We start from the raw sequence: 27,185 nt of genomic DNA, 5'->3' as shown, positions 1-27,185 counted from the left end.
CACGTCACATTTTTTTTTTGACGATTTTTTTTTATATATTAGAACTCTTTTGAAAAAATAAAATAAAAAATTTTATATCCCAATAACTTTAAAATTATTTTAAATATTTATCTTTTTTTTATCATTTTATCATTTAAAAATAACTTTTAGATCTGTTGACAAACATACAGTAATTTATTTTTATAGCTACATAACAATTTTAGGATATTGATAGCCAACTCATCATCCTTTCCATAATCTGATCTTGATAATATGATGTCATCACATTTAATATGTTATTTCTAGTGATTAAACATTTCTAGATATTCACATATCCGGTATCCAGGATCATTGACTGTATAATATCAAAATTATCTCTAAGATATTCCATAAAAAATATATTTATTAATCTCATAAAATATATTATGATAAAATATTAATATATTTCTATTAATTATTAATATATTTTATAAAAATATATTTATTTATCTTGTAAATTTTTAATCCTATAAAAATATATTTATAATATATTATAATATGATATACATCATAAATAAAATATATATAATATCAATATTAATATAATCCATTAACAACATATATACCAATTCTTTCTAGTAGACTGAAAGATATATCTTGAATTTTTGACCTCAAGAAAAAATATCTTATCATCTTTATCAATATCATCCTTCATCCAGGGATAATCACCTAAATCTCCCTTATATAAAAGTCATTATTTTTCTCAACTTTTTAATTTCTATGATAATTTTAATTTGACATTTACACTCCGGTGTTACTATATAAAATTCTCTAAAACAAGTGTGGAACTTGGATTTTTATAGTTCTTTTTTGAAGTTAAAGAATATTCTTCTTGATTCCTTCTTTCACTCTTACAATCTTGAAAAATAGATCAGTCATTCCGCTAACCTTCTCGCCCACTTTAACTATCACATGCTATCTATCCTTCATTTCCAATCTAATTAGACACCTTTGTTAAAATTCCAAATGAATTCATTTTCCACATAGATTGGATTTTTGATTTGAGACCAAAACAAATTGTACTCAATCACCCGATTGCTAGTGTAATAGGAGTTCCATGTTTTGTATTGTCCAAAGTCATACTGACTGGAAACAATATATTTCAGAGGTTCAAATTAGAGAATAATATAGAGTTTAATCTTATGAGAGGCATGAAAATAGAGGACCGATTTGATTAGAAAAGGATGAGAGAGTGCATACGGTAATTAAATGGTGGGAGGAAATATTCTTTTCTTAATGTTTTAATAAACCTACCAAGTATAATACACTAAGGTTGACCTGACCCATGTTTGGTCTATAGGTATTAAATTGCTCAATAAATTTAGTTGGGTGCACATTAGAGCTAAGAAAGTGCAAGTGATAGAATCCAACTCATTTAGAGGTCGAATCTATTTAGAGGAAAATTTAGGTTCCAAGACCCACTTTGATTGGAAAATGATATAAAGAGAATGCATGTTATAGTTAAGCTGGCCAAGAAAGTTGGTAGGTACTGGATGTACGTAGTTTTCAAGTTAAAGAAAGAAGATATTTCTTGATATAAAAAACTGATCGATGGAAAAAATTATCTGATTTTGAAAATATCATTTTTTTGTAATATAGATAATAAAATTATTTTTAAAAATAAAAAAAATAAATCATAATACTAGCAAAGATTGAACAAACTATATGTGCCTTCAAATATTGTTAAAATATCAACTTCAACCGGTCCCTCAACGCCAAGTCATCAAAGTATCCTCATTTTTTTAATTTATTACTAATATTTTTTTGTGGTGGAATTCGAGAAGAAGAATTCAATTAGTTTGAAATTAATGGCATAGCACTCTCTATTTTTTTATATATATATATATATATATTCCTAAATTTCGAGGAGGATAAAACTTTCTTTCTCATATCCATTTAATGGTTAAGAGATTTTCTAATTTTTTTTTGCAGCCGGGTACTGGAGTCTCAGGCTCGCTGACAAAATGGCTGACAACGGTGGATGGCATCATGATGGTGCCATCTTGGTAGTACCCAAACTTCAACTTTCTTGAAGAGTTGGATAAAATGTACAAAAAATAGAACCTCCAACTCCAATTTACATAAAAAGAAAACAAATAAAAGAAAAACTCGTCTAGAGAGATTAAAAAATTAGTATGCATTGCCGAACCATCGTTACGCCAAACAGTCCATTCTTTCCGTTTCTATTCTCTCTCCGCCTTTTCAGCAGTTCACCTTGGGCAAGAGAGCGACCATTTGACATGTTCAAGTGGGGGAAAAAAAAATTTCTCAAATTCTTGTCTATTACTTTCTTTAGATTTTAATTTACCCTCTGCAAAGGTGTTCCGCAACTGCCCTACGGTCATAACAGCATGATGAGACCGAGCTATTCTCACAATTGAGCAGCTAATAGCATGCATCCCAAATAATAGGGATTTCAGGCTTTCAGCTTCAATTCATTTATAGCAGTACTTTGACTAGTAAGGCTTTAATAAAACAAAGTACCTCCACGAAGACTGGCCGGCTCCTGGTCTTCGAAGGCTCGCCCAAAAAATAAAAATTAAAAATTAAAAATTAAAAAAATTAAAAAAAAAAAATCACAACTACCGACCACGTTTCCGTAAAGCAGAAGCGAATAGACAATACGATTGATGAAAATACGATCCTTTCGTTGTTTCGCTCCTCGTGAACCCAGCAACAATGAAATTTAGTTGCCACCTATACTTTAACCAGCTGTACAAGTTGATTTTATTTTAGTAAACTCATACATGTCAGTTGTCATAAAAATGTCAGAATTACACGGGGTATGATATCATGCATGGTGCAACGGCTTGCTGACAAAATCAGTGGAAATGCTCGATCTCAATATGATATCTTGCTCGGAGCCGATGATGTTCTACTAATTTCTCTTCCAAGTTCACTAATCTTATGTATCAGCAATTCTTTCTCCCTTTCAAGCTGAAGCATGTACTCTTCCTGCACGTCTTCAGTGCTTTCTACTTCACTTAAAGCCAGCGACAGGCCCTCAAGATCACCGTCGCCAACAAAATTTTGCAACTTCTTTAGGATCTCTCTGATCTGTATTGTTTGCATATCAGAAAAGCCATCATGTTAAGTAAAAAATAGGAAGAAATTTGAAATTATGCAGCAAAATATTTTTCTTAAGTTTCTTTATATCCATTAATCCATATCTGAAAATAAAAACAATGTGACTCGAATTACAAACCCATTGTCCAAACCTTTTCTCTTTTTCTTTTCAGTAAATAATGAAGCCAAATAGATCCGTTAGCACAAAGCTCTGTAAAAAACACTGGAAGCCTTTAAGGGTTATCAATATTCAAAATTTAATACTTTTCTTGGTCAATAAAGTCTTATTTTTAATAAGACAAGATCTCACTTAAGAAGGTAAGTCATGGCACAACAGCAAGATTGCTCTATTCTAACCTAGAGATCAAGGTTCAAAAGACAGACTCTCTACAGACCTCGGTAAGGCTCTATATATTTAACCTTCGTAAGACCCTGCAATAACAAGAGCCTCATGCATACAGCTGCCATTCTTTTAAGGTCTTATTTTAATTGGGATAGTTATGCTTTAATTCATTTGACTTATGAAAGTTTCTTTGAAAAGTATTTTTTAATTGTAAAATTTAACTTATCCAAAAAATGAAATATGTAAGCCTTCCACAAATTTTTTGCTGAGACAAAACATTAATTACCATTTACATGCATTGGAAAAATATATAAAACACAAAAAGAACTAAACATGGTTGCAATATGACACACCATTTTTTTGCCATTATAAAACCTGATTTTAAGTCATTAACAACATTTAAAATGAAATCCAGCACTTGTCAGTGAATCATATGCACTTTCTCATCTATCTTACATATGCACTTTATCATCTATCTTAAATGCAAATGAATGCAAGCTCGAATTGTTATATGGTGCAGTCAAATAAAAACTTAATTTGGCATATAAATTTAGTACAATACCATGGGTAAAAAAGTAGATAGCCTAAATCATTTTCATTTGATATAATTTCTTATATACAACTCAACACACTCAACTTTATGGAATTTACAGTGAGATGTCGAGCTGGATGCCAAGTGCAAGATGCTTGGTCAAGACAGGGAACAGCAGCAGTTCATAAACAGAGGACATGTAACAAAAGGCCATTTTGCACGCTTCCTTTCCCTATAGTATGAAATATAATTACCGAAAGTAAAACAAAGGGAGTTCTTAAACAATCATAGCTCACCTGTGCAGAAATTGTATGTGCTTTGCTTAATGCAGAAACATTTGTATCCAAGCTGGATTGTTTTGGCAGTTCTGGAACCCTTCGCATTATCTGTACATGGATCTCTCCACTCTTAACTCCTTGTAGAGGTATCCATTTGTCAGCTATTTGATTTGGAGGAAGCCTTTCATATTCAACAACACAATGTCCTATACTTGATGTGGGGAGTACAGCATTGTGATCCCTAACATGCAAAATCAAGGGGCTGCCAGTGTCAGGAAACTCTAAAGTCTGGTTCCATCGAGGATTCAATGTTTTGTGAACAACCTGCATGGCACGTAATTGGATTAGGGTAGAATTAATAGTGAGATCCACAAAAGCATGGTTTCATGCGCAGCTATAAAGTAGGAAAAAAGATTCATAAATATACACTAGGGAGTGATATCATACAATGAACCATATAAATCAAGAACCCACACTGCTCAAAGACATTATTATAATATGTGTCGACTGTCTATTGTTCACTTGTATGTCCTTATATACTATTCATGAGAGGCATGTGCCTATCATCATTGTACATATAAGGTATCCCCTAAAAATCATTGCAGCATTTTGCAACCTACCCACTTGTTGATCTTTTAATTGTCTCGAAGCCTCAAGGTTGCACTAGGCACCACCTTAACTTTCGCAGGTTTCGGTCCAGCAATAGTACATTTCCACTCCCACCACTAGATGTAATGATCTCATCAAAAGACTACCTTGACACCTTTTCCCCCAATAGACATTGTTGTTCTTTGGATCAAGTAACTTTTGGTTTTATACTTTTGGCAGTTTCTAGGCTTTCAGCTCTAGTTCGCCCAAAAATTATTAAATATCCACAAAAATAAATTAGAAATGAAAAAGCAAATAAAACAAAGCAAACTAGTTGAGAAGCAAATTTGACAACAATCTAAAGTATATTATAAAGTATTGGACCTCCAGATGTACCATTTTAGTGATTTCGAATTACAAGAATCAAAACATTATTTTTTTAAATACAAAATGTTCAAAAATTCATGTCTAGAGAGTAATATATAATTTTCTTGTTTGATATCAATGTAATTTATGATAATCTAAATGTCCATGGGACTTAGCTCTAGAATAGCCAAATCCCACCCCCCGCTCAAAAAAAAAAAATATAGTCCTCTAAAAATCTTTCGAAAATCTAACGTCACATTGCTTCCAAATCTCCTCAAGACTCAAAATTAGTATAGAGATGCATTTCAGCACCTAAAGAAATAAAGAAATGGAAAACAAGGCATTAGCATTAAAATCCTTATGCACAACAAAATAGGTTGAAATTATTTTGGCTGAATTTTCAAAAACAGCCCTACTATTGAATTGCTTTAAGCCAATATCAGAACATTTCAATCTTATATTTGGAGTTTCATGCCAAACTTCAAACTAGCAACTAGATTTAGGAGCACTTGTCTGGATTGATGAGGGCATCTCATCCTCACAATTGGACGATGGAAGTGCTATATCATTAGAGGCTGGTCTAGATATCACCTTTTGTTTACTAGTATTGTATTCTATCTTGTTCTGTTTCCCAGCATATGTATTGCCTTGGGATTCTACAGGGTGTTGGACACCAGTCCCGATCATATTAATAGGTTCTGGCCACTGAATCATTAAATTTTCCTACAGAAAGCATATCATTTTATACCCTATTTTTGGGTTCAAGAAACTTCATTTCGTCTTAATTTTATCCTTGATCATTCTTGTCACTGGTTCTTGTCACAGTCTTCTCAACCTACAACTGCTTAGAGAGTCTTTCCTTTTTGTTCTGGATAACTTTGGGGTGGTTTTCTCCTATCCGTGATGTTTCATATCACCTAAATACCCTAATTGTGATGTTGCATATGACCTAAATGTCCTACAAAACCCTACCTGGTGTTTCTCAAACAATTTAGATATTGTTCATAGAAAGTTGTTTATTGAAAATTGTAAACCTAATGCCATCCAAGAAGGATTCTTTTTTTCTGTTTTGGTCATGGTGGTGGGCAGGGGTGTCTGTGCGGTTGCCTAATCATGATTTAGCGCACAATCCTCCTTGTCACAAGTGATCTACCTCCTACACTCCTTTCAAGAGGTTTACTAACTTCGCTCCACCTTGTCTCATGCAATCTACTATCACCTCTGTCATTCCTTGAAGGGATTAACCAATTTGCACATTTTGGTCCATTCAGTCCATCCTTGTGCCTACTAGTTCCTACACCTAATTGTTGACAACGGATATTCAACTCACTTGTAAAGTCATCTAGGGACATCCTGATGCTCTGAACTAATGTCCACCTCCACAGCTACTTGGGAATTGGGGCATTATAAGTATCTGGCTCCATATCATCATGTTCTGATGACCAACATTTAATTGATGAACATTTTCTTGTGTTTAACAGCATGAAGTGAGCCACATGTTTGTCCTTGTGTTGCTGCCTTTCAGACAGACTAGGATATCTGGAGGCATTTATTTAGTTTTGTCATGTATTTAGCAAGCACTTGGCTGGCCTACATGAGTACCAGCTGCTCTAGAAATGTCGATCCACCGAGCAATTCTATTGTTTCAAACCCCGAGAGCCAAACTAGCCTAAGCTACAATCCATAAAACCAGCCTTTTCTTCTCTCGGTCAGGTCAAATTCTTTAGATCTGCAAACATCCAAAACCTTCAAGCTACTTGGCAAGCAATCCTATTCATCATCATTGCACCATTGCCCTCTATATTTTTTCAAGATTCCCCTACAGTACGGGATGGACATAAACATAAGAATCAGATTGAAGGAAAAAATCCAAGTGTTTGACTCAGTGAGCGGAGAAAAGGACATACAGGGACACAGAAAAATTAATTATATTATGTTTTTTTAATATCATAAAATAGAAAGCATTAAAATTTATCACTAGTTGAGGCTTGTCAATATACATATTTCTCATCCAGACTGCTCAATTAGCTTAAGGATATTAGAAAAGGGGCACTTTGCCGAGTTATTTTAAAACCTCCATCTCTAACCAATATCTAGAAAGAACAAGAGCTTGTACTTGAATTGTTATGGATCAAGTTCACTGTTGGAAGTGTCCAAGCTCTCCAATAATCTTTCAAAACCACAATCCCACCTCAAAAAAAAAAGGGTTGGGGAGGAGGGGGGTGTGGGAAGATTAGCATTCAAGTGTCTGATGCATATCTGATTTGGATACACGCCCAACATGGATTTGTGGATCAAAGCTTGAATGTCCAAGTAAGATTAAGATGTCCACTATCTCGGGAAAGAGAAAGAAAGAAGATATTCTCTTCAATTCAAAAATGAGAATATGAGATGATATTCCACATTGCCCACACAGATATGATGGTTTTCGCTTTCATCTCACTATCAAACAAGACTATCACTTTCATGTCACAGTTCCCTATAATTTAATAGTTGAGTAAACATATTGAGGTATGCAGCCACTTGGTCACTTATTTCCTTCTGATATCTCTTCTCTAGGTAGCATACAAAGAGAAGCTCTTGGACTTCTTTGCAAAGAGTGATAAAAAATACTACTGCACAGTTTTAGTTCTTCTTTGCTCCCAATTTTTGATCCTTACGAGTTTGGAGGCAAGCAAAGAGGAGTTGTATTAGAGATATTATTGCATGTCATTCATACAGACCTATAAATCCTCTCAGTTATATTGACATGACTCACTGTTCATGTAGGATGCATGCCCATGTTAAGTGTGTGTATATATCAGCACGTTTGCACCCTAGCAAAGAATTATCCTAAATTTGCACAACATTATGTACCTCCAATTTGACATGTAATAATCATGATCTATCAGAATATTTACAAACAAAATTTCAATTCAAGGATAGCTGACTCGGAACTGAGCCCCATGCCGGTTGGCTGGTGGTACCAGTCGGTACACCCCCATACCGGGCCTAATTGATATGAAAATAGGGGATGAACTAGGGAGGAAAAGAAAGAAAAAAAGAGAAAGGAAAAGAAGGAGAGAAAGAAAGGGAGGCCGGCGGAGACACCGACGATGACCACCAGAGGGTCATGGAAACCTCTCGGATTCTACGGTCCTCCACGACAAAAAACGAAGAGAGATAGAGAGAGGGGAAGGGAGGGAAAAGAGGAAGGGGAAGGCAGCGGAGAGGCTGCCAGAGGGCCGCCGGATGGCCCAAAACACCTCCATAGCCGTTGTTATTTGAAACGGAGGCTTCATCTCTATTTTATTAGATTTTTAAAAAAATCCGATACACAATGAAGCCGACAATAGATTTTAAAGATAGCCCTCCGACAGCCTCTCCGCTGTCTTCCCCTCCTCTCTCTCCTCCCTTCCCCTCTCTTTCTATCTCTCTTTTTTCTCGCATCCCACAGAGGTCCGAAGGCTCGACAGCCCTTTGGCAGCCTCGACAGGCCACTACCAGTCTTTTTTTTTTTCTTTTCCTCCCGTCTTCTCTCTCTCTTCATCTCTTCTCCCTCACTCTGTCTTCACCGGCATTCCGAATCGGACACCCGAACCGCATGTTTTAGCTGCTAGCCCACTAGTATGGTTTGGCATGTCGGAATTGTCCAGTTCGGGATGGTTCGACGAACCATGTTTCAATTGGTTTAAATGCTTCCAAATTATAGTTCAAATGGATTGTCCAAAATCTGGTTATTTAAATCTGTCCACTCGATGCATAATCGGGAACTTCAGAATCCCTAATATTTGGTTTTAAGGCATAAGAGATACAATTTATTACTTAATCATGCCATACTTATTGGCTATATAATTCTTCAAATCATTGGAAAAAATTCAAAACAATAAGAAACATTTTACAGAAAGCTTTTTCTTTCCTACCACATATGAAATTCTATCTAGTTATGTATTAATTCCTAAAGCAGAGTAATTTGCTTCATTGAATTCTTGGAGAATTTTATGAGTAGATGCTCATAGTATAATCCAATTTGGGAGAAAGAAGATTTTCTTCAATCCGCTCAAATTAATTTTTTTTTAAAAAAACTCGACGAAAAGAGAAGATTTTTGAAAATAGGGCTTAAGTCCCATTTTCTTTCCTTGATTGATTCTCCACACATATACATTGAGGTGCATAGCCCCTAGTTATAATAGTGAGGTCTTTCCTTTCACAATTTAAGTCAGATTCCTCTTCCTAATTTCTAGAAGGATGTCCCCCTCTAAATAATTTGGCTCGGTTCCTCTTCCTAATTTAGATAGGACTAGGTCTCTAAAAAAACATAAATAATGTAAATAACTAAAAATACTTTACAAGAGGTAGATCTCAACTTGTACATCAAGTTTCGTCCTATCATTTCATATAATTTTTTACAAATTGAAAGATAATCTCCAATCAAAGTCTTTTCCAAAAAGAAAAATTTTGATTTAACCAACCCATTTTAAGGCCCAAACAATAGCATTTCTGCTTGATTCAATCCCCTAAGGGGTTGGCCTAAAGCTGTAGATCTCGAAAAGATATCCAATTTCCAAAAAAAAAAGATCATCTCAATTAGGCATTGTATCACCAAGTTATGGCTTCTTGAAGTTTGGCATGCAATTCGGCTTCCTGATATAATGGATATAACTTTTGGACCCTATCCAACCATACCCATAGTGGCCAAATTAGTCCACATCTAGTGATGTAATGGATCTTGCTTTTGGACCCTATCCAACTATACCCATAGTGGCCAAATTAGTCCACATCGAGTGGTGATCCTCCAAGATCATAGTATGCATGTTCAAAAATTATTTCCAAAATATGTATGTCATATAAAATCTAACTGAAAAGCTTAAGCCCAGGGTACACCATACTGTATCGAATTGAGCTGTATGGGGTGTACCGTGACAATCGATATGCAACATCCGGAGCGATAAGATACCAACACTCAATATGCCAAACCAACCCCCGCATCGGATGTACCGACATAGTAATGCAATGGCACAGGTATGAAGCCTAGCATCAAGATGACGTACCTTGCTTAAGCCAGTAGGTGGATGGGTCTATATGTATTTGAGACCAACTAGAGTCCCTTAGCTATCTAATGTGGGACTATTCCCACTCTCCAACACACCCTCTCACATGAAGAACCTGCAGGTTGAAACCCAAAGAAGGGTGACACATGGAAACACCATATGGAGGGAGATTGATACACAAGGAGAAACGGATAGCTAGCTTAGATACCATAATAAAAATTCAACCCAAAAGCTTAAGCTAATAGGTTGATAGGCATCTGACATACGACTATTCACAATCTCCTACAATATAAACCATAACAGATATTACACATCAACGAAGATGTGCTTTCTATTCTTTCAGTTATTGTTGCATGTAGATTTGACAAGCAATGACATTTTACAAAAGATTAATTTCTAGCCTAGCAAAATTGATCCTGCATATATTGCTATTCTTTTTGAAGCTAACATCCAAAAAAAGCCAAAATCCAGGTTCATCGTCTCAATACCTGACTCCATATTGGTACCATCCTATTATAATATTGACCCAACCCCGATGTAGTACAGTATCGACCAGTACAACAAAAGCTTGGTCTAAATCAACATCCATTAGGTAAATGCAACTCCAGCATTGAAAATATATCACAGACATAAGTAATTTAATGTTATTATCAACTGACCTTTGTTCGTTTCTTCATGTTCCCATATTGCACCCTTACAAAAGGATCGCTTGTTCCCCTCAGATCAGCTGCAACAAGGTCCTTAGCTTCAATAAGGACTAGCTCAATCCAGCCAAATCCATATCTGGTTGCTGAATTCTGCATATATTTAGAGGGTTCTATTATGGAGCTACCAAAACATTAAAAATCTGTATCTAATCTTCACAAAAATGCATTGCCAACGAAAGATCAGCCATATACTATTTCCAGCACATGATTCTACAAAGGTAAAAGCATTTTATCTGAAATGTTCATTTTTTTCAATTAATTTGCCAAAAATATATTATGAAGAACATGCAATTATATGCATACCTTCAATCCTTCATGATCATCATTCTTTACTGCTTCTATCTGGAGCCTCACCTCTCCTGAATTCACTTTTTCAAGGGGAATCCAGACATCCCTGTAGGAAGTATCTGGAATTCCTTCCAGATTTACTCTTGCACTTCCAATATTGTCATCACCAAACAAATCTGCACTATAACACTTCATCTTGAGATATTCACTGTCTCCTATTTCATCAAACTCAAATGTGTGGTCCCACTCTGGGTTTGAAGTATGAGGCATTGTTTTTGTTCTGTAGATAACCTAGAAAAGTAGGTTTTAATTACAAATAATTACAGAAAAATATATGAATAGTATCGCAACCTCTTCTCAGAAATAGATAAATGAGAGTAAACAAAAGCAAGTGATTCAGTGTGAAAAAAGAATAACATCGCAACCAACCTTGCCATATTGAAGCTTTACATAAGGATCACATTTTCCAGTTTTATCTTTTGTAGTTAAATTTCTTCCTTCCTTCACTGTTACCTTCAGTTTCCTTCCTGTCCTTAACTGAAGGTTGGGTGAACCATGTAAAGATGGTTGAGATATACCGCTTACAGAGCTACTCGAGTTAATTGAACCATCCGAAAATTGCCATTCTTTTAGTACAAGCCTCACGGTCAGCTGTTAAACAAATCAAATTGTAACATGTTAGAACTTATGCTGCTTAAGAATTAATAGAATGTATGGAAGAAAAGAAAAGCCAATAATGTGTAACTTTTTATAGCAGAAAATGTATCTTATGCACAAAAATGAATATATATTTCTTTAATATTTGACTAGGTTAGACTTTGGTCAAAGTTCTGAAAGTATGTTCCTGTTCAAGTTCATGGATCCTGTCCAAGGTTCATTGTACCAATCCATACTTCCAAGCACCAAGTGTATCATGTCGAACCGGTAAGGTACCAGTCATGGGGAAGGGGGGCTCAATACAGTACTGTACTGACACATGGTACAGCTTCTGTCTCATCTTAAGCAGCATACGATGTGTCATTCAGGAGTGTACCGTACCAATCCATACACTAACAGTAATCTACCGGAACATACTTTGACTCTGCCTAGAGAGTAGATAGTGATTAAACAAAAATGCAATACAGACAAGATACAAGATGATGAAAAAAAAAAGAAACAAAAGTGATCCAGCCATTAAAAGTTAATCATTTTCACTGGCAACGCTGCATAGAAATAAGAGTAACAGGCATGCTGCATATCTATTTTTTGCCTATTTATTCATTATTCATTCATTCATTTGCCTATTTATATCTATTTAGTTGTCTTTATGCTAAGGCATATTGATACTTTTCCCCCAAAACATGTTAATGTAGACTACAGATAACTAGCCTATACACAAAATAATAAATATAGGAGAAAGAGTAGGTAGAGTTTCCAATTTGTTTATTATTTTAAGTTGCTTTGTAAACAACATTTATCTTTATTATTATAACCTTGGTAGTTGGCACTGTGGCATCAGTAGTATTAGGATTCAAATTCCAGGCATACTGGCACACCCACAGGGCAGATCCATGAAATCAACCTCAATCAGCCCCATACTAATGACATACTGCTCCATAGCAGGCTTATTGTTGTTGTCACATCCTTCTTTTTGGTTTCTGCTTACAGCCATGCCAACCGGTACCTTGTGTTGGTGTGGCAGTACCATAATGACAAGTTATTGGTACAAGCCTGTATCTCAATTCTTAACACATTGAGTATTACCATGCGCCTGAGAATTTGATACACAATCATACATATAGACTAAAAAGAAATGGGCAGCATATACAACATGTATGGCAGTGATGCAAAAAACGTAGGAAATTACAACTCAATGCCAAGATATACCAAGAAGAAACCTGTACCTCCCCTAAATCAACTTCTTCAAAAGGAACAACCATCTCAACTTCTTTTCCACAATGCTCAGCTTGTTTTGCTATAACACCAGATCTACGTCCTATAGCCCAAAATGTTGTAGAGTCATCTGCAACATATTTCATCTGTTCATAATCAAGGATTTTAGTTACTTATATCCAAATGAGATCCTGATTTAAAACAAAATGAATAATTCAATATGTAGCAAATGTGACATGCTGAAGCTTACTCAACAAGTGCAGAAGTATCTGCGATGTACACAGTACCTTTATCTCACAGCTGGTCAAGTAGTTTAACTGCACACTGCTTGGATCCCATTCATAAAGATGAAATTTGAGAATTCCAGTATCTCCATGTAATACCATATTAAATGCACTGCCCCACGTAGGGTTCAAACCTTGACCAACATCTGTTCTTCTCATCAAATCACCAAGTTCTACTTCAATCAATGTCTGCAAAACCTTGTTTCCAGAGTTCCCTGACAACTGACTAATTGTTGAGCTCTGTCTAGTTTCTGAGTTGATGCTTTTCATGCTTTGCCTACCCATATTACTAGCTGAAATCACGGAGACTGAAAGAACACCTCCAACAGCTTTCTTCCTTAGATCAACTGGTGGCAAAGAAAAACACTGACGGCGAGGCTCGACCATCCTTTTAACTATGGTTTCCGTACAAAGCTTTACCTGAAATGAGAATACAATATTTTAACTAGTAAACATAATTAAAGGAATATTTTAATTGAAGTATAATATATTTACAAAATGTCAGGAATATTTTAATTCAACTATAATATATTTGCAGACTGTTATTCAACAAACCATCGAAGAAAAAAGCTATCTTAACAAATTCCTGGAGCACGTATAACAGAAGTACATAATCGTTGAATGAACAACATACCAGCCAGGCTGAAACACCAGGTAATTCTGTAGCCGGAAGAGCTTGGCTTCCACCACTTCCAAATGCAACACCTAACCTAACCTCAGGAGTAGACTCAAATGAATAAAGCACTGCTTGCCCATCAAGTATTGGTCTTAAGAGGAGCTGCAACATTAGAAGTTTAGAAGACAAATTGAGTGCAAAATGATAATATCCAAATTTATCAGCAACTTAGCATTTAAAGCATCAAAGCTGGAGCAGTTCTACAGAAATTACTTCCATTATTAGATAAAGCAGTACTGGAAATGGTCACTCTGATTAAAAGCAAGTCACAAATAATATCTTCTTGAACAAACTGTAGAAAAGATAGTACAAGATATGGTAGCAAAAATAGATTTCCAAGATAAATTTCAAATAAGGAAGACAAGGAAAACATGGAGACTCATTTTTGCCATGTGGTGATAAGAAATATCGAGCTAAGGACTGCAATCATAAGCAACAAGATTTGCAGCATCTATTCAACATCTACTTTTCTGCTTCACCATCAACTTCGAATTAGACCATGTACTCCCATCACTGCATTTCTTTTTGTGAAAAAAAAAAAAAAATGGTGCATCTCCATCACTTCTACATTGGTCTTTGTCAGTCTCGGTCTTTGCTTCGTAGACCTTCACAACCAGAAGCTGAGCACCAAGCAGTGCTCAAGGCCGTCATTGCAGATGACCAAACCCTTCCTGAAATTCATCCTTGGATGGCTGTACTCACTTCCTTATTAAATAAATAAATAAATAAAAGACCCACTTCCTGCACCCACACCAGAAATCTGCTCCTACATCCACTTCTGTGAGATATCAACACATCATAGTTGACATGTCATTATAATCTGTGTGCAATATACACTTCACAATCCTTGATACATTGATATGATGAAGTCCAGAAGAATCCTGAAGAACTTTTGGAATCAAATAAGCAACAGTATGAAACTGTTGAAATATAATAATAGAAATGATCAAGAAGAATGAGTCCTGTTGTCTAGAGGAAATGGTAGAAATAACAAAAGCAGGACATAATGGGCCCAATGCAATCAGTGTGAGGGCCACAAGGACCTACAACTTAGTGACAGTCAATGAAGTTTGACCAGCACTAAAAAGGTTGCTTTACTAATGTAAGAGAGAGAGGACACAGGTTTCTCATGGAAAACAAGGCACGATTTTTGAATTAGCAAAGCAGTAGGCCATGTACAAAATACAAGGAAAATACCCCCAATTCACAAAATCTGGATATGTGAGAGATCCTTGGAGCCCAACTACTGCTGTTTGCTATAACCCATAATGGGTTTCATGAGTTCTAAAAAAAAACAATGGGATCTTTATGTGAGTTTGACCCATGGAAATCAAGTCTGGAATATCAGCAAAAATAGGCCCAAAAGGGTAAACAGAAGCTATGAGACATGCAGTATATTTAACGGGTAAACAGGCTAAAAGTCTTGAATTTATGGCACAGAGAAATTCTATTATTGATGTCCAGCACCACTCACAGGTGAAGAAAAACCAGAGATAAATGTACTTAACCTAGTGGTGATCTGCTGTCTACATGGTCTTGTTTAGTCCCTTCCAGAGAGACAGAATGGAGCCCCAGGGTTCAGGGATAAAAATGATGTTTCCAGTATCACAGTGATGTGGGTAAAATCCAAAGGGTTTGAACAAGAAAGACCATGATAAGTTTGTGGTGATAAGTGCTATCCGGACACTTCTTAAGTTTTGGGTTTTTGGTCATATCCAGATGCTTGGACACTTGGACACTTTACAAAACTCCTTGACACTTCAAATTGATAAAGCATGACATTATCACCATTAGTTATTAAGTTTTGTCATTTATAATTGGAAGTTTTCGAGTCTAACATAACATTTAGCAAAATTTTATCAATTATACCAAGTTAAAAGCAATTGATCTGATAAATTCTTCAAAAACATGAATAAATCTATACTGAACTCATCCACATAAATGGCTATGCCTTTGTGTTAGTCTTTAGAAGGTTCCAGTGTCTGACTCTTCTGACTTTTCTGGACACTCGGGACCTCTGTCACATGTCCCAGTAATATTCATTGTGATTCAATACGATGAAGGAATGAGCCAAATTTTGGTTGGATATCATGCAAGAAACCTAAAAAGCTCTTCCTTTGGCTTTGAAGCTACAATAGAAGCTGAAATACCATCAAAATTGAACAAGAGTAAACTTCATCCTTTTGCCTGGCAATGTGCACACGTCTATATGTAGAGTTCCGATATGTCAGATCAACATACAGAGTCATAAACGAAAGAGCAGATCGATTGACATCACATTGAACATACATATAATGCTATGAAAATTCACAAAAAAAGACTGCAATGTTAAGTACTTAACTACTTCATAAAAAAAAATGAAATTCCTTCAGATGAGTGACACTAAACTTATCTGCATAAACATATTAGGCGTAACAATCAAATTGAATGATCCAACATTCACCAAGATATCATCTCAAGTACTCTTAGGGTTTAGCCTAAAGAGATTTTATAACTGAAAGTTGAGGATAAAATTGAAATCAGTACACTTAATTAGTGAAAATTGGGGGAAAAAAATCAATTTGAAGTTATGTATATCCTCTAAACAATGACTACAATTTTTAGACAGCACAATGTGAAAGTTATAAACAAAAAATTATATAGGAAAAATAATTTACGTACATCTCCCTTAATATGAATATGGTTAATGACAATGCGTCCAGTCCCCATCAATGGCTTTGCCAATTTTGCTAGCATCATTACACTCATTTCATTAGTATCCCAGTCGAAACCCAAACGCATGACTTGCTGTGAGCAAATAAAATTGGATCATCAGTTAGCCATCAAATAAGGAAAGTAAAAATATTATTTCAAGAACCTCATAAACTGCAATAACAAAATGATGGCACATGTAGATGCAAAGTATAAAAATGATGCAAATATGACTTGACCACCAAAGATGAGAACTACCAAGCTCAACTTGTTTCCACAACTGCATCTCATATTCATAATTAAATTATTTTAGAATGTAACTCTCCATCAATACATTTTTCTGAATTCAATGTCTCAAGTTCAACCAAGATTCCTTAAAGTTGTTGGTATTTTGATGTGTTAATTTTTCTTAAGGATGATCTACCAGTTCCATTAATGCAGATGTTTTTTTTTTAATTAGCAAAGTATGTAATAACATTATTCTCGAAGAGAAAGGACTGCCCATGTAAAAACTGCACAAGATAGAAGCAAAGCAGATGTAAGAGAATTGCAGTTGTTTTAATCCAGCCTATTCTCCTTACAGGTGGAGGAGAAGAACTCTAGAAGTTTAAAAATATTCAATAAAATGTACCTTCTCTCATGCCTTTTTTTCTCAATGTTTCATAGTATACTAACTTCAGATTCCATCTTCAAATTTGGATTAAACTCATAAGTATGGCATATCTCAAATATAGAAAATAAGCGAAGTTATTGACAAAAAAGTATGGCAGTTCGAGAATAAATACCAAACCTGGTCACCTGAAGTAATCCAGTGTGTTCCCTGCCGTCCCAAGATGGGCGGACATGAACCGAGTGAAAATTCCTGCAGTTCTATCTTTTCCTAAAATAAAGAATAGTATTTTCCCTGTCAAGATCTTATAACTTGATAAAAATCACCAACAGAGTCTTAAAGAAAGCCACCCATATTGAAAGAACACTTACTATCAACTTCGGTTTCCGGTTTTTTAAGTGTCTCTGCAAAAAGGGGTAAGTTTGTTATGTTTTCGCCATATCAGAGCAATATGCTAAAATTATAAGAAAGCATCATTCCAGAATACTGGAGAATTCTTTCAAGCAATAAATGATCAAAAAATAAATAAAAACTGTGGCTCACGGGGTGGCTTGATTAGAATTCTTAGTTGGGCTGACCAAAATTCTTTCAAACTAATTGCATATTATGTTGTAAGCTTTTTTCTGTTTAAAATAAAGGTTATTATCCAAATCACTCTGTTCTGGATGACTGCCAAAAACCACAATAAAATCAAGGTCATTATCCTAATTGCCCTGTTCTTGGTAATTCATCAAAATCCGTAATTTTCATTTTGGAAATAGACTGACCATCCTAGGATTTATAATGTTTTTTCCTGAACCAATAGATGGCTGATTTTCATCTTGCTGGCAGCTGCTTTTTGTTCATTTTCTTTATTTCAGTATGGTTTCAGTTATGGCTGGTATAGGACAGGGCAAGACCAAATTTCATTTGTTATATATGATTTTGGATCAGAAACAGATTGATTGGTTTAGAAATTATGTGTGATTGCCCGAAGGAGAGAAACACCAGTTTCCAGGCCAAATTTTCCTAGTACAAAAATTCAATCATTTCAGAGTATGTTAAACTAAAGAACTGATATACAATGAAAGAAATAAGGATAACATGCACATTGGCATGTGAGCTCCCACTGTCAATTTGTCTTCATTTGTCCTCCTTGATATACCACCTCTGATTTAAAATTATGGGATGGCAAACTGGCTATAAGTCCACTTTTACATGTAAACAGTGGAGTGCAGATTACTTCATTCGAATCAGGTGCAGGTTGGCAACATCATCAGCTCTTCATTGAAGTTTACTTATCCATTTTTCCAGTAATAACAAGTTTTGAATTTAGCGTGCATTTGCAAAATAAAAAATTAACAATTAATGAAGATGCTGAGTCTCACCTCTACAATTGAAGAAAACCTTTTTGAAAGTTTTGGTTCCATAAAATTGGGCCAGACCTCCATCAAAAGCTTGTTTAGCCATTCACAAGGCTCTAGTGGAGTTATGGGCTGTAGGATGATAAACAGAGATATAAATCACATACCCAAAAAGAAAACTACAAAGAAAATAAAGAAAAAGCGCATACAGATGTGCTCAATACAAGCTGCTGCCATCTTCTATTTAAATCTTCTACAAGTAGCTGGCGTTGAAACCTCCCATACTGTAACGCCAAAGAAAAAAAATGTCAGATCTGTGCCAGGTAACATTTAAAATATATCATGCTGGTTCACTCCATCAAGTCATTGTCACAAAAACACTCTATAAATTTTAATAATGAAACATTAATCTATTGAACTATCTCTAAATATAATATCTATATTTTATGAATCATGCATGTCAAAACTCTGATGTTTTCATGAAAAAGAAATTTCATAGGCTTCAAAATATTGATGCCAAGCAATAGCTTAAATGGTATGAGATGGTTTCAAGAGCAACAAAATATAGGTGAACAACTATTCTTTTCAATAGTTGGGACCAACTAGTGGAATCTTTCAAAATGCTCCTCAACTACAAAGATATTATTATTCTAACTGGATATATGGATATTAGGTACCAACCCACCTTCTAGGTTCCATGTTGGATATATTCTAACCTCAGACATAGATCTTAGCCACCAACCGACCATCTTGGTTCTGTGTTGGACCCCTCTAGCCAAAGTGCCCCTGAACAAAATTTTACATTAACTCACTGAGGGTTAACTTTGAGTTGAGATCTGCTCATTAAACATTTTAAGCTTCCTTACTATACCTTCAGTATATATGATCAATCCTATATATGAAAAATAAGGCCTGTTAGTTTATGTTGAAGGTTAAGAAGTGCAAATTGCAATTTTATAATCAACTAGAACAACTCTTATAAAAGTTGCTAGTTACCACAGCTGGTTGTCATCAAATGGTTTCCGTAGTGACTCATTCAACAGATTATTGTTTGTCCCATCATCAGCTAATAAATGATGATGGAAAAGAAATAATTAGTCTTCCATTTAGATTAAGTTTATTGTGTTTTCAGATTACTTAATTTTTAGAAAGTCGTCAGTGTATTATGATTGATGATTTATGCTCCAAATAAGGAGTCTTGTGTCATACATGTTTAGGAAAGTATGCAGACTTCGATATAGAGTCTAGATTGATCAATGAGTACTAGACAGTTTTCACCAACCCGCACACAATGAAAACCTTCTATTCCAGAAATCATCTTCTGTTTGTACTGACTGAGTAATTAGATTTTGATCCTGCATTCAAGTGGTGGTTGATCCTATCAAAGATCAATCAGAAAACCAGCTATTGTCGTTGTCAACCAATCGTAAACCCGAAAATCCAGCTGAAAAGTATACAAGAACCCCAGTTTCCCACAAATACCAAGGTTTTCCAGACGTATGTGGTCAAAGCAGACTAACTCAGCATCACTGGTTTAACAGTGAAGGTTAGTAGCATCACAAACATCAAAACAATTCCAACAAATCTAAGTCCAGAAATCCCAACAAGACCATCACAAAGAACAATCATTTTCTGCAGTAATTAAGCACAGAAGCACCGGCAGAAGCAGAAAGCAGAACACAATCTAACCAACGAACACCAGCAAGTCAAACAGAAATCTTTCACCAACTGAAATAACCAAACTGTGCTTTCTATACGTTTCTTTCAAACCATGAGCAGACTACTGAAGAAAAGAAAACAACTGAAACTAGAAACCAAACCCGCACAAGAATTCCAGCCCAAAAAGGACAAGCCATCAAAATAAACCTACAACTGCAGCAGAATTCAACAAAGAAGCACCACAATTCCCCCATAAGATAGTCCAAGATCCGAACTTTCTTGACCAAAACGAAACCAAACAGCAAGAAAGAATCACCTGAATAGTCGCCCACACAGCAGCAGCCAGGGGCACCCAGTTGGAGAAAGGCACAAGCCAACGCTCAACAGCCCACGCAAACAGCCCCAGCGGGATCAAGAACGGCAGCAAAGGCTTGTCCTTCATCACATGATTCAAGAACTCCATTGCCTCCTTGGCATAGGACCTCTTCAGCCTCCTCCTCACCATCTCTCCCCTTCTCTTCTCTCTCCCTCTCTGTCTAGAGTTAGTCCATGGAAGGAAACCCAGACGAGGAAATCATTCCGAATTCCGCTTTCCTATGGCTCGGAATTGGGTTTGGTGAAAGAGATCTGGGGAGGAGATCGATGGAAATGGAGAAAGGGGCTTTAGGAGGAGATAGAAAGCCGAGGATATTGAAGAAGGGATTTGGGGACCGATGACTTCATTGTAATTCGTCAACGTCCCCACCACCGCTCTCGGCACCACGGAAATCCAATCTCCTCTTTTAATTACTATCCTATCGTTGCGGAGAAATAGAGAGCTGTCCCTTCCCCTTCTAGAACTCGGAAATGTAGAGACCGACTCTATGTGACGGTTGACTCGTAACGGTTGACTAAACTCCGGTGGGGACGCTGATGGCGTGACTTTCGCCGTCTGTTGGTCACGACTCACGATGCGCTTCAAGAGATTGTACTTTTGGATACGTGACAGTTTTTGGTTGCTCATTTTGGTGTTCTGTGAACTGACGTCGTAGCTGATCGTATCTAGACCGGGAATATTCTGGGTTCACTGTGTTTCGCTGGCCGGCGGCGGATAATCGGGACAGCTCTTGGACGACTGCTCAGGGGTATGTTCTTGACCGTTAGATTTTGATCAGACTGTTGAAGATGGTCCTTGTCACGGAATATTAGTACCTTGCATTCGACCTCTCGTTCACGATGCGGCCCTTCTCTTTGGGCCAATGCGTGGCACGTGTCATGCCGCTGTCCGGGTTTAATTACCGGATCCCAAGCTTTTGCACGACCGCCGGGCAGGGAGGATGGACAAAAGACCACGAAGGAGGAGGAATGGACGATGGAAAGGCTTGATAGATTTTTTATTTACCCTCTTATATAGTTGATAAAATAAAAATAATTTTTTTTATTTAATATGAGAAAAATAAATAAAAAAATAGATGTGATTTATATAATATTTTTATTAAACTATCTTTCGATAAAAAATATTATTGCTATCGATTTATAAATTTATTTATACTAAAAAAAGTAGAACAATATATATAAATTTATAAATTTTATAATCTATAATTACATCAAAATATATAAATAATAAATTTTAATTTAACAGATAATTTTATAAATCTAATTCTATATGAATAAATTTATTTACATATTATTTATATAAATAAATTAATAATAATTTGATTTAAATAATTATGTACAAATAGTTAACTAAAAATAGTGAATATAAATAAAAAATAAAAAATAATTCTAATTATTTACTCACAATTATGAAAATTATGTGCTAAAATTAAAATAATTATTAATAAAATTTAATAGTATAAGATAAATAGGTAAAATAAAAATATATAAATAAAATAAAAGAAAATGTAAAGAAGTACTAAGTTTTTTTAAAAAATTAATGAGAGATAATTTTGTCAAATAGAGATCCATCTTTTATATGTTCCATCCGTAATTTCTTGTATCATTTAAATTTGAAATGATACAAATTGGTGGACCTGAATAAATAAGCAATCCTTCTTTTTCATCCATTCTTCTTAAATTTTTTTTAGTTAAATAATGGATGAAGGACATCCATCCTTTTTCTTATGATCCCCATCAAATATAAGATAATATCAAAATACTGATAGGTTTTTATTTATTTATTATCAATAAAAATGACAATTCATACAATTTTAATTAAGCTTTTATATAAAAAATATTATTACAATTCGGCGAAAGTTTGAAGATTGACATGTCCTTTCCAAATATAAACACCAAGAACATTGCGTAGGAACAAAAATTCTTTTGTGCGCTTACTAGAAAATATCGTATAGATGGACTTTCTACCTTATCATATTTTTTCTAATATTCATCTTTGAAAAAAAAAAATCAAAAGTTAAATTAGGATGAAATTCCCTTATGTGGCTTTAAAAAAAAAAAAAAAATCGAACGTGAAGATAGACCATCTACTCGCATCATCACTTCTTGCTTTACGAGATCTTTATTCTGGCCTCCAAACCTTTTTCTCCGATGAATTTTCTTGCCCCTATCAAACTAGTTGCGTTCTTCTACGAATTTTTTTTGCCTACCATTAGCATTGGCAGCATGCTTAAAATTCTAGATGGCTTATACCGAAGAAGGCAGAATTATGTTATGATTATTTCTATCGGGCCTATTCCATAAAAAGAATTATTCTATTGGGCGTTGCACGGATGAGCTTATCCAGCCAGATTCACCTGCTGTTTGCGGGCGTAGACCACTAGTTTTAAAGTCTATTGAGTGGCCATCGGCCATCAGATGATGCAAACGAGAAATGAATTGAGGGATCAGATGTCGACATCCAGAAGGGCCCGCACCGTGTGTGTGTGTGTGTGTAAAAGAGGGACAGGCACCCAGTCTTTTTTATTTTTTTTCTTTTAATTTCTTAGACCTCAAGGTGCTGTCATGCCTGGCGGGTTGAACCACATCCGGGGCCAGGGGCTGAGGTCTATCCCGAACCGATATAAATAAATAAATAATCCACACGCGGGCGCACGCACGCACGCACATACACATTATATATATATATATATATATATATATATTCTTCCTTGCTTCTAAAAAATGTTTCAGCCGTTACGTGTACGTGGAAAGTTCATCAGCCCATAATTACTAATTTGATAATTTTATAATTAATTAGCTTATCGTACTAGATAATAAAATTATAAATTATTTTAATTTTATTTTTGATCACAAGATAAAAAATTTACCGTATATATATATAACTAATCGAAGATTCGCACGCTGCACGGAATCGAATGCACAAAAATAAGTTTTTAGATATTGTTGTCATTTTTTTCAGATATTATTATATTTTTTATTATTATTAATAACAAATTAATATTTTTAAAATAATATTTTATTATTAATTTTAAAATTAATTTTTTAAAAATAATATGTTATTATACTAATAGTATTTTAAAATTAATCATAAAAATATTATTTTTAAAAATAATATTTTGAAAAATAAAGGGAGAAGAAGGGTTGGTGGCGCCGTAGTCGGAGGAGGGGAGGGGCGGTCACAGTCGGTGCTCGCACGGAGAAGAGGAGAGGGGTTGCTAATTTGATAGCTTTATAATTAATTAGCTTGTCATGTTGGGTAACAAAATTATGGATTATTTTAATTTTTTTTATCACATGACAAGAAAATATTTGTATATATATAACTATTAGTCGAGGACTCACACATTGCGCAGGACCGAATATACAAAAATAATTTTTCAGATATTATTGTCCTATTTTTTAGATGTTGCTGTGTTCTTATTATTATTCAATTTATTATTAATAATAAATTAATATTTTAAAAATAATATTTTTATTATTATTTTAAAAATAATATTATTAAAATAATATTATATTATTAATTTAGAATTAATTTTTAAAAATAATATGTTATTATACAAATAGTATTTTTAAATTAATAATAAAAATATTATTTTTTAAATAATATTTGGAAAAAAATAATATTTTTATTATTACTTTAAAATTAATATTTTTTTTGCTTCAAATTATTATTAATAATAAAATAATAATATTTTTTATTTTTTATTTTTCCTCTCCCTCCCCAAATATTTTTTAAAACTAATACCCTAGAAAAGTAATATTTTAAATTATTATTAGTAATGAAATAATAATATTTTTTCCTCTTTCTCTCCAAATATTTTCTTTTTTTCTTCTTTTTTTTTCTCTTTCTTTCTCTTCCTCTCGTCATCTCCCCCCCACCCCCCACCTCGTCGCGTCCCCCGGCTCCAGCGCCACCAACCCCCCTCTCCTCCCCTCTACAACCTCGCTCCATCGCCATCTCTTTCTCTTTCCTCCCTCGATCCTGACGAACCTGAGCCCTCGTGTCTCCGTGCCAGCACCGATGACCACCCCTCCCCTCCTCCAGCTCTAGTGCCATTAATCCGGCCCACCCCACCACCGTCCACGCCACATCCATCATCCGCACTGCACCTATCTCCATGCGACCACGAAACCTCCTCCCATCCCCCCGACTCCAATGCTACTAACACCCCTCCTCTCCCCTCCGCGGCCCCACCCCATCACCATCCCCTCCTGTTCCCTTCTTCGGCCCCTCTCCCCTTGCCTCCCCTCCCCGGCCTCCGCCTCTGCGTGACCACCACCCCATCCCTTCTCCCTCGGGCCTCAACGGTCGTCTGCACAAACACCAAAACCATCTCGAACATCTTCGTCAGGAACGATGGTGGGGCCACCTCGTTCAGTCCCACCATCGGCCGCATGCTCATCGCCGTCGCCTCCTCCTCCTCCTTCACCACCACCACCACCTCGCTGCCACCTTCCATCCCCTCCTCCACTAAAAACTCTGTATGTACATGAATCCACAGCGATCCTCTTGATCTCTTGATGGAGATTCTTATCCCAGTGGCTGTTGTCGTCGGGATCTTCTTCTCCTTGATCCAGCGGTGATGATCACAACCGCCGTCGGTGGCATCTCCAACGATGACTCTCTTTTCTCCTGTCCCACATCTTCGAGTGTATCATCAGTATCTCAAGAGCTTCGAACTTCTCTTTGACTCTATAACTTATACTCTTAACCATACCTTCCTTACACATACCTTACTCTTTCTTCGAAACCCTACATGCGATGCATTTTTAGTGGTACACGTGGCACAATAAAATTATTTGGGAAGCTGAATTAGCAACAACCACGCTCTTCTGTACAATATATATATATATATATATATATATATATATATATATATGATATGGCACGATGGGAGCTGTGTTGTGTTAAGTATTCGAAACAACAACGTCCAAATGACAATCTTGCTATTAAATGGTAACTGCAATGACAATTACTAATTATCAAGGATTACTGTCATGTTATTATTACGGTAGCAACTATTTCACTGCCATGATCTACAAAGAGCATGTTACTTTTGTTCCAAAGAAATCAGGCCACGCAAACTGACGTCATGCATGTCGTGTCTCCATCGCCACAATTCATGTCACGTGTTCCTTAAAGTACGACTCTTGCAAATCCGCGGTGGACTGGACTATTTAGACTTTTCAGTTTCCATCGTAGGAATTTGCCTCCACATCTTAAGGTCCGTTTGGTTGGTTGCGAAATAATGATAACTTTTGATAATTATTTATCTAAAAAAATAATTATAAATAAAAATAATTATTATTATATTTAATTGATAAAAAATTATTATAAAAAATAATATTGAAAAAATATTAGTACGTTTGGTTAGAGATAAATCTATATAAAAATATGATCAAATTTATAAATATATTTTTTAACATAAAATATTTTTTTAATATTAAGATGTCATTACCACCTTCAATTAGTTTTTATACAATGATTATAATCATATAACCTTTTATATTATATCATCTCTATCGTAATTTTTTTATAAAAAAATTTTATTGAATAAATTTGAAAATATATTAGAATAAATTTAATAATTATATATACAATATTATTGGAGATATTTTTGTCAAATATAGATTATCGTCGCTTAAAAATTTATTAAATATCAATCTTTTATAATATTTATTTTAATTTTTTTAAAAAAATATATAAAGCTCATCAACTTTTTTTATCATCTTTTTTTTTTATATATATCAAATATCGAATCTGACATGAGAATCATTTTCTAATATCAAATTACCTCTAACCAAATGATCCTTAGAGAATAGTTGCCTCCCCATGCCTCTTTAGTCTTAACTTTGAAGATGCGACTCATGGTCCAAAGAGACGGTGCATGTGTTCTGCTTACCGCCCTACAAGCTCAACAAATTAATCACATATTCATATTCTAATTTCATCTAAATATAGTGTTGGAGGAATATGGCTTAAAAATTAGGATGTTGCTATTTTTATTATCTAAAAATAATATTATAAAAAATAATATATTAAAATAAATTAAAAGATTGAAAAGATCTTATTTGAATCGATACATGTAATGTGCACTATTCTAACAATGTGATTTGACCTCCTTCGTATGGATTTATAGTGATCTCATCTATTAGGTATGACAATCCGACTCAATTTGATCCTCTTTGACTAGCATAATCACTAGAAGGCTTTACTCAAAAGATTTATTTAATTGTTCAAGAAAAAAAAAATTAAAAGAAAAAAAGAAAAAAAGGGAGTGCATTATGGAAGCAAAGTCTCTATCTCAAACAATGTCAAAGCAGAGAAAAAAAATATCACATGATTAGATATATTTTAAAGGAGTCTATTTATATATCTATCCAGATGATTGAGGAGATGCTATGATTCTAAAAATATATAATATTTCAAAAACACCATATCTTCTCAATAACCAA

General features: G+C 34.9%; 1 protein-coding gene across 2 annotated transcripts; it reads right to left on the bottom strand.

The window, feature by feature from the left end:
* Positions 1-2,645: 2,645 nt before the first annotated feature.
* On the bottom strand, positions 2,646-21,127 carry LOC105041217 (uncharacterized). 2 transcript variants are annotated; one of them, XM_010918082.4, is made up of 14 exons: positions 20,668-21,125; positions 18,902-18,976; positions 18,717-18,824; positions 17,721-17,753; positions 17,530-17,619; positions 16,710-16,835; positions 14,007-14,150; positions 13,376-13,792; positions 13,100-13,234; positions 11,646-11,867; positions 11,232-11,507; positions 10,881-11,018; positions 4,256-4,561; positions 2,646-3,075 (listed from the first exon to the last, which is right to left on the bottom strand). In XM_010918082.4, exons 1-14 carry the CDS (start codon positions 20,854-20,856, stop codon positions 2,860-2,862), a joined length of 2,475 nt encoding a protein of 824 aa, XP_010916384.1. In that variant the 5' UTR covers positions 20,857-21,125; the 3' UTR covers positions 2,646-2,859. The 2 variants fall into 2 exon arrangements, with proteins under 2 accessions (XP_010916384.1, XP_010916385.1); XM_010918083.4 differs by lacking the exon at positions 2,646-3,075 and adding an exon at positions 3,996-4,191 and having other exon boundaries at positions 20,668-21,127.
* Positions 21,128-27,185: the final 6,058 nt, after the last annotated feature.

Source organism: Elaeis guineensis, chromosome 3, assembly GCF_000442705.2.
Source record: "Elaeis guineensis isolate ETL-2024a chromosome 3, EG11, whole genome shotgun sequence".
Taxonomy (NCBI): Eukaryota; Viridiplantae; Streptophyta; class Magnoliopsida; order Arecales; family Arecaceae; genus Elaeis; species Elaeis guineensis.
Note: the sequence above shows the minus strand (reverse complement) of the source record. Positions and strands in the feature narration are given on the sequence as shown.